This window comes from Ahaetulla prasina, chromosome 3 (genome assembly GCF_028640845.1).
Source record: "Ahaetulla prasina isolate Xishuangbanna chromosome 3, ASM2864084v1, whole genome shotgun sequence".
Taxonomy (NCBI): Eukaryota; Metazoa; Chordata; class Lepidosauria; order Squamata; family Colubridae; genus Ahaetulla; species Ahaetulla prasina.
In genome coordinates, this window is record NC_080541.1 from 135,593,910 (window position 1) to 135,606,246 (window position 12,337).

Consider the following 12,337-nt stretch of genomic DNA (forward strand, 5'->3'; position numbering starts at 1 on the left):
TAATTTCTATTATAAAGATTCCCAAACCATCTCTGTGAGATTCAGACTAGTTAAACCAAGGTATCACCAACAAATTATGCTTCTTTCCTGCATGTGTCAAGCTAGAAATCCTACTTCCTAACAGCACTCACTAAAAGTTTCAAACAAATTCCACAGCAAAGGGCAATGAAGCCATATGGGAATTAGAAAAGTTCAATTGAGATTTTTTGGGAAAAGTAAAAAATGTATAACCTTACAATTTTTATTAAAAATTTAACATTCAGGAAAAGAAAATGACAGAACTTAGATATATTTACTGCTTCCGTGCACAGGGCTGACATTCCAAACTGTTCACCCTTTCTGAGAGGCTCCTGCCAATCCTCCTAGTATATGTGGGTTTTCCCATACCTGTCACTTGACAGTGCTGCTACTAAACCCTTTCATTACATTTGAATCGCTATTTTAGAGTGAGAAATACATTGAGTACACCCCTGCATCCTCACCAGAATGAGCATGCGTGTTTGTTTCTTTTATTTGGCACTTTAAGTGGAGACTTTCCATATCTTGTTGGCTGGTGTCATGGCCAGGGTACTTTAGTTCTCCTTTGTGATCCTGGGGACATTTTTTATTTATTTATTTGATTTCTATTTTTTCACTCTATCTCCCCTTCTCTCTCTCTCTCGGAGACTGACAAACCTGTTAATGTCAAAAAGAAAGTTGTCCCACCAATAGGTTTCGCTCAGTGGTGGGATTCAAGTAATTTAATAACCGGTTCTCTGCCCTAATGATTTCTTCCAACAACCAATTTACCAAACTGCTCAGAAAGTTAACAACCGGTTCTCCCGAAGTGGTGCGAACTGGCTGAATCCCACCACTGGTTTGGCTTCAGGCAAAATACTGTCACTGAGGAAAGTTCACAGAACAGGTTAAGGGAAATAAGCAGCCACCCTGACTTCTCTAACTCAGCCCAATTCAAATTACCATTTTTGAAGTCAGTCAGATACAGATGATGCCATTAGCTCCATGTTAATAGAATACCTTCTTGGTAGGTCTTAGAACAGTGTAGGCTTGTTTATCATCCTACTGGACTACTGGCAAGAAGTCATGGTCGTCTTATAAAAGTCAATATGTCTTCTTATCAAGGTCATAGTGACGTTCATAGAGTACAGTGCAAATGCTCATATTCTGGCAAGATTTTCAGAGATATTACTTAGAAAGACTTAAATCAAATCTACAGGCCCTTCTTCCCAATCACAGCTGTTAAAATGCATGATATCTGCCTCACTCTACTCCAATTTTAAAGAAACCCAGAATCAATATTCAGAACAGAAACAAAATTAGATTATATCATTTCTCTTCTCTCTCTTCTTTTAATCAGCACATGTAATATTTTGATCAGAATACAGTATTAAGAATATGTGCCTGAATACATGTTCCTTCCCTTCAACTTTAGCTGGACGTTTGACTACAGTATAGGAGATATTACTGACAAAGAGTACAAGCATTTTCATTAGTGAAGATTTAATAACACATACTTTAATTATATATTTTCTCTCTTGCACATATTCACATTCTTCTTTGATATGGCTGTTTGAGGCAGTCCACAGTATATATCCTGTTACTTTAAGCAAAGTCCTATGGAAATGCAGAAAGTATAACTGGCTTTCTGGAGCTAGCTGAACTAATTAAGGGACTCACATTATTCTGTAACAACCTAAGCAATAAGTTGCTCCCTTTGCTTCCTTGACTTTGAGAAATAAGTGAAAAGCAGATATTTGTGTTAGGCATGTTAGACTTTCAGAATCCTATCTTTGCAGTGCTTGAAGTATTACTGCTAAGAACTTTGTGGACCCATTTAATAGGAATGGTGTTACGCTATGCATGTTTGTTCTTGATGCACTGGCAACAGTTGTTCATGCCCTTGTCACTTTTCATGCTTGGAACTACTGTAATTCAATCTACATAGGGTTGTACTTGAAAGCCACTCAAAAGCTGCAGCTGCACAGTGCAGCTGTCTGTGTGCTAATGGGTAAGAGCCTTTAAGTCTGGATAGTATTTTGATGCTGGAAATACATTGGTCGCAATTTGTTTCCAGGTTCAAGTCAAGGGAATTGGGCAGCATATGAAATGATGATGCTGGTTATTGTTTGTAAACTGTAGAAGTCTTGGGTCCTAGGTAAATGACTCGTGGTGGCATTGTGGTTAGAATGCAGTACTGCAGGCTACTTCTGCTGATCACCGGCTGCCAGCAGTTTGGCAGTTTGGGTCTCACCAGGCTGAAGGTTGACTCAGCCTTCCATTCTTCCGAGGTTGGTAAAATGAGGACCCAGATTGCTGGTGGCCAATATGCTGACTCTGTAAAACCTCTTAGAGAAGGCTGTAAAGCACTTTGAAGCGGTATATAAGTCTAAGTGCTATTGCTAAATCCGGTCTGTTCCACGTATGGACTGGCTGGGGTGGTAAGCTGCTGTCTTTGTGTTTACTCTCCGGAAGATATAGGGTGGGTACCAGAAGTGAATGGCTTCCTCACTCTGAAATCAGTCTAAAATTAGGATCACTGTCTTCTATTGATTTTCAGGAATATTATTAAACAATTATTAACATATTGATTTAAAACCGGAGCTGTTCCTATTGGGTATCCTCCCAGAGAAAATTAGTAAAGAAAATATATATTTGATTATACAGGTAATAACAGCAGCAAGGATTGTTTTTGCACAAAACTGGAAAGCAGAGAAAATATATCTGGAAGGAGAAGTTATCAAAAAAATATTAGAATGTGCAGAAATGAATAGATTAACTTTGATTTTTTTATTATTTTTTTTGTTTACATTTATACCCCGCCCTTCTCCAAAGACTCAGGGCGGCTTACAGTGTATAGGGCAATAGTCTCATTCTATTTGTATATATTTTTTACAAAGTCAACTTTTGATATGGGATAAATTTTACCCTCGGTTAGAAAAAAGATATAGAAAAGAAAATTAATAGGTAAAAAAATGGTATATTTAGAACATTGTACTTGTGAAAAATGTAACAGATTATATGAAAATGAAGATAGAAGAAACAACAAAGAAGATGAAGTCAAGAAGAAAACACCGAGATATCACATGGAAGAAACGATTGTTGTATTAAATGTTTGTTTGTGTATTAAAAAAAACTTTACTCAAAAAAAAAAAGAATATTATTAAATGCTGCTGGGTTTTTTGGTGATTTATTTATGTTACTGAAGGAGATTGTTTTATTATTAGATTAAAATATAAATGTTTTAGTTACGTCATTATATTGTAACCCTCCTATGGTCTAGGATTGCGGTAGCCTGGAAATCCTAGCAGATGAACAATTAGAAGAATGAATGCTCCTAGTTCTATATAATTTGTTTTAACAGTGCTCTCTTTTAAAGTTTTTTTTTAATTTACTGAATATGTTTTCTAATCACAAGTTGCATACTTTCCTTGCTGCTCTATTATATTGAAAACAGAAAAGGTGGGCAAAGAGTCTATTTTGTGAAAATATTTTGTATATCTAAAATAAAACTCAAGATTAATTACTATCATCACATATTAGACCAAAGAGCTAACATTGTTTGTGTTGATTTCGGTGGTTTTGGGTAAATAGATTTGTAGCCTAAAGTACTCATTTTATGATGATCATTTAAATCAGGGGTCTCCAACCTTGGCAACTTTAAGACTTGTGGACTTCAACTCCCAGAATTCCTCAGATAGCTTTGCTGGCTGAGGAACTCTAGGAGTTGAAGTCCACAAGTCTTAAAGTTGCCAAGGTTGGAGACCCCTGATCTAAATCATAGGTGTCTTTCCTTTTTGCTTAGCAAGTCTCAGAAACCATGACAATATTTCCATTCCATGTAGGCATTCCTCAGCTCTCTGCAAAGTCACTGAAAAGAAAATTCAGTTTATGTTTCCATGATAGTTTTGAGAAATTTTAAGATTAGTGAAAAATCCATCATGGAAATACCATTAGGCACCCTGCTATCTAGTGTGGCCCTTGTACAAATCTTGTACTCAGAAATATAATAGGAGATTTGTACTATTAAATACAGGCTGGAGTCCTGCAAAACTATTGTTGATACTACTGTGAGAGAGAGAATTATAATTATGTAGAGAATTATATAAAAGAAAATGCAGTGATTACAATACTGTTTTTTGCTTTTCCAGCATTTATAACTTGCACTGAACTTGTAGTAGAAAAGGATTCTCATAATTTTGCCTGCAGGAGTATTTTTCTTTTCTTTTGATTCCTTTGTTCTTTATATGCTGTTTTTTCCTTTTTTCCCAGCTCCGACAATTAGTTAACATCTGCATCAACCCGGATCCAGAGAAACGACCAGATATAACCTATGTTTATGACATAGCAAAACGCATGCACGCCCGCACAGCCACCAGCTAAAAGATTTTCCCCGTGGAAGGAACCAAAACAAGTTGTGAACATTTAAGCGTTGATATGCTTTCTTCCCAATTTTTTTTATTGTCTATTGCTTAAATTTACTTATGTGTCAAGGTTATATTAACACCTTTGTTACGTAATTTATAAGTAAAGGCTACTTATATTTTTAAAATTTAAAGTATGAGATAGTTTTAAACATAGGTAAATTGCTGTTACAACTTAAGAGTAATTGCACTTCATTTATACAATTATTGAATACAATTATTGAATAAAGGAGAAACATTTTTATATAGTTTTAACTTTTATCTAACATGTCTGAGTTGCAGGTTTTCTTAGGAAGATAACTGTTTAATTCCTACAAGCAAAATGGACATGAATATGATGAAAGCATAATTACTGAATTTATTATTCCTTAGTAAATTTATTGCTGGTTTTCTTTCTATCCCTCTCCCGGGAATTTAAAAAAATATAAAAAAAAACAATGTATAGTTTTGCTTGTCAAAAAATGTGTATTTATTCGACATTGAGCTTTAAGGCAGTTTTTGAATGTGAAAATGTGACTTTTTCAACTGGTTTTTTTGACATATTGTCCCACACTGGGAAAACAAAGGAGAAGAAATCTGATCAAATTGTTCGTTATCTAGTCTTGTACTGTATTGTAACCCCAATCCCTAATTTTGATTTCAATAACTGAGAGAATTTGCACAATGTCTAGGAGTTAGAATCAGGTTCGAAGGGATGTTAAGGATCACCTGGTCCAGTTCCCCACTTCATTTGTACTGCAGGTTGTCTCTGCTATCTCCCTAACAGATGGCTTAAATCAGCGGTATCAAAACTGGCGGTCTGCAGCCCGGATTCATCACGTGCAGGCCACGCCCACCCTGGCTCTGCAAAGGCAAAAAACCTTGCAATGCATCGTAATACATCGTGATCATGTGACATGATCGAGTTTGACACCCGTTTAACGACTTCCAAGTCAGCTTGTTCCACTGCCTTAAAGTTCAAGCTTGTAGCTGTAGTATCATCATTCTTCAAATCTGTGGCTACTAAGGGTAAGATCCAGTTATAAATTAGTTTTCAGTATTACATTGCTAAACCCATAAAAATCAGAGGACTTGTAGAGTACTTAACTTTGGGCTGGATAGTTATGTATGTTAATTGCATTGGCATAGATGACTCCAAGAACCTTAAGAGATTGGGGTTTAAAAGAAATTTGCTTTGAAGAACAGTATTTTCTACAACATCTACACATTGGATGAATCAAGGCCACTTCCCGACCTGTGCAGTGTAATTTCTTCATAGCAACATCCAACCACTGCTGAAATAACATAAAGCTGTCCTCATTACTATTGTTTTGGCACTCTGATGTTTGGATGACTATATAGAAAATATTACAGATGTTACAGAAGTACTTATGTGTGGGAAAATCATCCTGAGATATTTGAAATATGAGGGGCACTTAAAATAAATGACTATCATTTGGAAGATCCTTCAAATTGTTTACATAGAATAATGTCTCCATATGCTGTGATTCATAATGCTGAATGGAGGCCATTGTGCATGTTTGTTTATGTAATTAGAACCTAATGATAAGGTTTAATTATGTCTGTGGTTAAGCCTCATGGCAATAGGTAATCCACTGCTGGGCAGGATTTGATATGAATTATCAATTACAGTGAATTATCTGCTTTGAAAACCCTTTATTAATTTAAAAGACAATAATAATTGGCTGGAACTAAAAAACAAGTTTTGAATTGGTGAAGTTTTTGTTAGCCTTTAGAATGACCTGAAATGAAATAGATCAATAAAGCAATAAATAGCATGCTATCATGAAAGAGAAGAATATTAATTTATAACTTTAAGAAATTATGTAGATAAAGGTCTGATTGTTTAACATGTTGAAGTTCATAAACAAGGCTTCCCCCTATGATAGAGTCCCCCAGATGTTACACTGCAGTTCTCAAAATCTGCATCTAACACATTGCAGACATTTTAAAATTAAAGGATTATATAAAGTTGGAATCCATAATATAACGAAGAGGTAATGAAAAAAAGAAACTCTTCAATCTTTCTTTGTGAATATTAATAGATTAGTACCCTGTTTTCCCCAAAATAAGACATCCCCTGTTAATAAACCAAATCGAGCTTTTGAGCGGATGGCAATAAAGCTAAGCGCTTATTTCAGGGTTCAAAAAATATAAGAAAGGGACTTATTTTCGGGAAAATACGGTACCAATTCATCATTTATTTCAGTCACATACATGACTATAAAATTATGTGTCATGTCATGATTACAGCCAGCCCTGGTCTTTCCCCCTTTGCAATGATCTAAGTAAAATATAAGATTCCTGCCCAGCTGTCTCCTAAAGGTGAAGCAACACTGTCCATTTCTCTACTCTTGCTGTTCTATTCTAGCTAGATAACTGATTTTTTTAATCAGGATTTTTTATACAAGATTAGTGGGAATAATGGGTTCTGTTGGCCACTAATTGGACAGGTATGAAACACACACTTTTTGTTGCATCAGCTTATGTTAATGTGATTTTAAATTGTAGGTCCAGTAATGTTTGGAGTATAGTTAAAACTTCAGTATAACATCTAGTCATAGAAGCCATGAGGGAGAAACTTGAAATTTTGCCTTTTCCCTTAGTGCATGTTTGACTTCGCAGGAAAATTCAAAGAAAATGAAAAATGCTAATGCCTGTAAGATTCTTTCCTCTTTTTTTTTTTGCTAGGGATAAAACTAACATAATATTTGTTAAAACATTGAATAAAATAATATCCCAGTCCCTCGTTCCCACCAGAACATTCATGCTTTCCTATGCAAAAATATTTCAGAATTCTGTATTTTTCCTCCCAGAAAGAGGCATTTAAAATAGCTTCTTGAAGAGAAGAAGCTGTAGCATTTAAAATAGCATAATCTTCATGTGACCTTTTGGTATGCATATTTGAAAAAGAGATTTACTGAATACACTCTCAAGTACATATCACTAATATTGTGTGTGTGTGTTTGTGTGCACACGCACGTACATGACTACCTTACACAAAATACTTTGGACAGTTGTTTCTAACAATAAACATTGGGAATAATTTTGATAATAATATGTGGACTGAGTATGTAAATTAATTACATAAGTATGAAAAAGTTACAGGTTTCATATACTGTATCTGCTGTTAGCATCAGATGTACTGATTTTAAGCCTTATTAAACAGAGCAAGCTTGCTCCAATCCTGCTATTTACCAGCAAAACCAAGATCAAGATAATCCTTAAATTATCCTTAAATCATGATCAAGATAATTTTTTCTCCTCCCTAGTACCATCCCTTTCTCAAGAATCAAGTCACTGTGCATTGACACAGAAATCCCATTCATACATTGCAGTAAATAGTGAAGTTCCATCCAGAACACTGATATACCGAGAAGAGTTATCTCCAAACGTGGGACTACAACTCCCATTGTCCACAGTTAGCATGCTTAGTGACCATATTAGGGAATGTGGGAAGGCAAATCTCTGTAGGCTAGGTATCCAAGTCCAGCAGTGTAGCAGGTTCCAAAGCCATCTTTGGATCATAATACTTTGCTAAGGGAAGGACCCATCAAGCACTGCTAGAGCAGTGTAGGAGCCATTAAATTGTAGTCTCTTGAACTATTAATGATGTTTTGGAATATAAAATAGATTTCTTAATATCTTGATATGACTAGCAGGGATGTGTGTTGGCAACTATCTGTTTGATCTCACCGATATAATAGAAAGTTGCACAAGAGGCCAAAAAGAACTCAAGTTCCTGACAGCATAAGGTAGGAGGATGGCAACTGGGCCATTTCTGCCTCTAAACCTTCATTCTTGGCAGATCTAGTTCCAGTTCAAGATCAACAGGGCTCTCTAGCAAGATCCACAAGAACAACATACTCAAGTTCTCTTCATCATTGCATTACTGCATCTGGGTTGCATATATCTGAAAATTACCAGAAGGCAGCAAAGTACATTTTTCTGTATTGTCTAGTTGATTTTTACAGTGGAAATCGGGTAGCCCAATTCTGTCCACGCTAAACTGTTTTACATATTTAGCAATTGCTAAGTAACAAATGCCTTAATTTTTCTTCTGCACTATAAGAAAATACATATATTTTCGATTTCATATATGGGTACTGTTAATACATTTGCTGTATTTATTTTAACCAAGCTGTTTGCTTCTTGGAAATAAATGTATTCTGTATACTAAACAAAACCGAACATAATATGCATAGTTTTATATTCAGTAATATTGTAATATTTCTGGCTTTATGAATATTTGTGTTGTGTTTGATTTCTAAATATACTCTTGCACAGTGATTGTACTCAGTGTTCAGAATTTTATGTTGTACCATATCTTAATATAAAGAATGCATAGATAAAATATATGGTAAAATAAACCCACCTAAATTTATTTTCTGTTGAATCTGCCTATTTACTAGAATGCTGATGTTGATGTGGTGAAGATGTGAAAATTAAGCATTTTTATTTGGAGTTTTTAGAGAATAGGTTGTGTTCTGCTAAGGTTCACCCTTAACCAGAATGTAATATACCAACCTCTTGCATGTTTAAATTTCTGTTTCTATCATCATAAGAGTTACTAAATATTAATGCTACATTTCTCTAGCACAAGAAAATAATTTTTGCATGCAGTTCTGTACACTGAAAAATACATATAGTAGAACAGGAAAGCAAAGGCTGCTTCATGCATCATATACAGTAAATGCATGCTGTCATTTACATATCATCCTCTATACATTATCCTAGTCTATGGATTTGTGTTCCTGTTTGTGCGGTAAAGTAATCATTCAGCGTTGTAAACTACATCAGTATATTTTTAATTGATTATACAGTCTTGCTAAGAGATGCTATGGCTCAATGATTAATGACACTGCTTGGCAATTGGAAAGCTGACAGCCTCGGTTAAAGAGCTGTATGGAGTGTTGGGGTCTTGAACCCAGGTGAGCTCCTGTTATTTGCCCACCTAGCAATTAGAAAATATGCAAATGCAAGTAGATAAATAGGTACCACTTCAGTGGGAACAGCTTTCCATGTTCCTCAGAGTATAGTCATGCTGGCCACATGACCACCGAAATGGAAATGAGCACCACCCCCTAGTGTCAGACATGAGTGGAGAAGGGAAACCTTTACCTTTATACAAGAATGTTATTTATAAATGATTATTGATTTCTTGCCACATTAGAAATGTTCCACAGTATGCACCTTCCTGTCAACATTGCTGCTGCCGCTGCCACTACTATTACTACACTACTACTACTACTACTACTATTTTCATACATTCCATGCTAGTGATTTCAACAGGATACAATAAACACATTGGCTTCCATCAGAATTGGAAGTCAGATGAGGAAAAACCTATAATGGAAGGCTGAACTCTCATGGAGGATGGCTTGAAATTGCTGGAAGCATCAATAGCAGTTTGTATAATGCATAATTTACAGAATATTTGCCATATGTGTGTGTGTATGTGTGTGTCTGTCTGTCTGTCTGACTATCTATCTATCTATCTATCTATCTATCTATCTATCTATCTATCTATCTATCTATCTATCTATCTATCTATCTATCTATTTGTAGGTTTTCACGGTATGCCAAAACCTACATACCTATGCCTGTGAAAACCTACGAAAATATCCCACCTCTACGGGGAGGAAACCTTACTACATACCTACAAAAACCATGCTTTGCTCGCACAAGCACAAAGCTGAAAGCACCAGCCTTAAGATGATGAGTGGGACTTCGTCAAAACATCTCCAAGATACTCTCAACCTTACATGGAAAAAGACCCGAATATGCCAAGACCTACATATATGTATATAAACACACATGGACACGGACATACATACATACACATACATAAGTACACCCTAAGTGATAATGTCGAAATGGGGTTCAAATAGCCATTTTCCCTCTCTGGTGTCATGTGACTCGATAGTGGTACATGGTCTCAGATGTGAAGGGGGAACAGGTGTGTTAAATTTGGTGTTATTGCTCTCACTCATACTGGTCACTGGAAGTTCAACATGGCATCTTATGGCAATGAACTCTGAGGATCTGAAAAAATGAATTGTTGCTCTACATAAAAATGGCATAGGCTATAAGAAGATTGCCAAGACCCTGAAACAGCTGCCACACGGTGGCCAAGACCATACAGTGGTTTAACGGGACAAGTTCCGCTCAGAATAGGCCTCGCCATGGTCGACCAAAGAAGTTGAGTGCCCGTGCTCAGCATCATATCCAGAGGTTTGCTTTGGGAAATAGATGTATGAGTGCTGCCAGGATTGCTACAGATGTTGAAGGGGTGAGGGTCAGCCTGTCAGTGCTCAGACCATATGCCACATGCTTCAGCAAATTGGTCTGCGGGGTTGTCGTCCCAGAAGGAAGCCTCTTCTAAAGATGATGCACAAGAAAGTCCGCAAACGGTTTGCTGCAGACAAGCAGACTAAGGACAAGGATTTCTGGAACCATGTCCTGTGGTCCAATGAGACCAACTTATTTGGTTCAGATAGTGTCAAGCATGTGTGGCGGCAACCAGATGAGGAGTATAAAGACAAGTGTGTCTTGCCTACAGTCAAGCATGGTGGTGGGAATGTCATGGTCTGGGGCTGCATGAGTGCTGCTGGCACAGGGGAACTACAGTTCATTGAGGGAACCATGAATGCCAACATGTACTGTGACATACTGAAACAGAGCATGATCCCCTCCCTTCAGAGACTGGGCCGCAGGGCAGTATTCCAACATCCAAAATGACCACTGCCTTGCTAAAGAAATTGAGGGTGATGGACTGGCCAAGCATGTCTCCAGATCTAAACCCTATTGAGCATCTGTGGGGCATCCTGAAATGGAAAATGGGAGGTGCGCAAGGTCTCTAACATCCACCAGCTCCGTGACATCATCATGGAGGAGTGGAAGAGGACTCGAGTATCAACCTGTGAAGCTCTGGTGAACTCTATGCCCAAGAGGGTTAAGACAGTGCTGGAAAACAATGGTGGCCACACAAAATATTGACACTTTGGGCCCCATTTGGACATTATCACTTAGGGGTGTACTCACTTTTGTTGCCACCAGTTTAGACATTGATGGCTGTGTGTTGCGTTATTTGAGGGGACAGCACGTTTACACTGTTTATACTGTTATACAAACTGTACACTTGCTACTTTACATTGTAGCCAAGTGTCATTTCTTCAGTGTTTTAACATGAAAAGATATACTTAAATATTTACAAAATGTGAGGAGGTTTATATATTTATATATTTGTTACTAGAGTAACAACATAAAACTGGCCTGCTGAATAAAATCAAGGACCCAAAGGTTCTGTCTTCTAGTAGTTACTATTCTTATAGCCTTGGGAAATACAGTAACAGAAAACCACAATAAACTCACATTATCATTTTTAAAATAACATGCCTATGATTTGGGGGTAACTAGATAAAATTTGAGGGGGACAATCATCCCCAAGTGAAAGTGTGGATGTATATAGAGAACTGCAACTGCCCCTTCCAACATTCTGGGATCTTAGAAAGCACTCAGTGAATATGTCCTTGGTTGCAAATTTCAGTGGATTTGGCTAAGAAAAATGTAAGTATTGATTAAAAAAAAATCTTACTATGACCTTATCAGCATAACTTCAGAAGAACAGTACGGCTTCAGAAAGAACTTTTCTAACTATTAGGCAAACTACACATTTTGCTCATATGCAAATCTCACCTTTATTTTCAAGTGATGTTTGCTGTGTCACACTACTATTTTTAAAAATGGGCATAGTTCTACATGCACTGTTTTCTGAAATTCTATTTATCTTTGCACATGATGGTGTTTAATTATTTCTTCCCAAAAACTTTGTATAAATATTTGCCAGCTAAGGGTATGTTTTTTAAACCCAAATAATTTTAATTGACTGTTGGGTCAGAGGGAAGAGTTGAGTC

General features: G+C 36.6%; 1 protein-coding gene across 1 annotated transcript in view; it reads left to right on the forward strand.

Moving 5' to 3' along the window:
- The window catches only part of NEK7 (NIMA related kinase 7), a 74,371-nt gene extending 65,566 nt beyond the window's left edge, over nt 1–8,805 (forward strand). Inside the window, exon 10 of the mRNA XM_058175487.1 lies at nt 4,270–8,805. Coding sequence (XP_058031470.1) covers nt 4,270–4,380 — 111 coding nt within the window. The 3' untranslated portion in view covers nt 4,381–8,805. The remainder of the gene's footprint in view (nt 1–4,269) is intronic.
- The last annotated feature ends 3,532 nt before the right edge of the window (nt 8,806–12,337 follow it).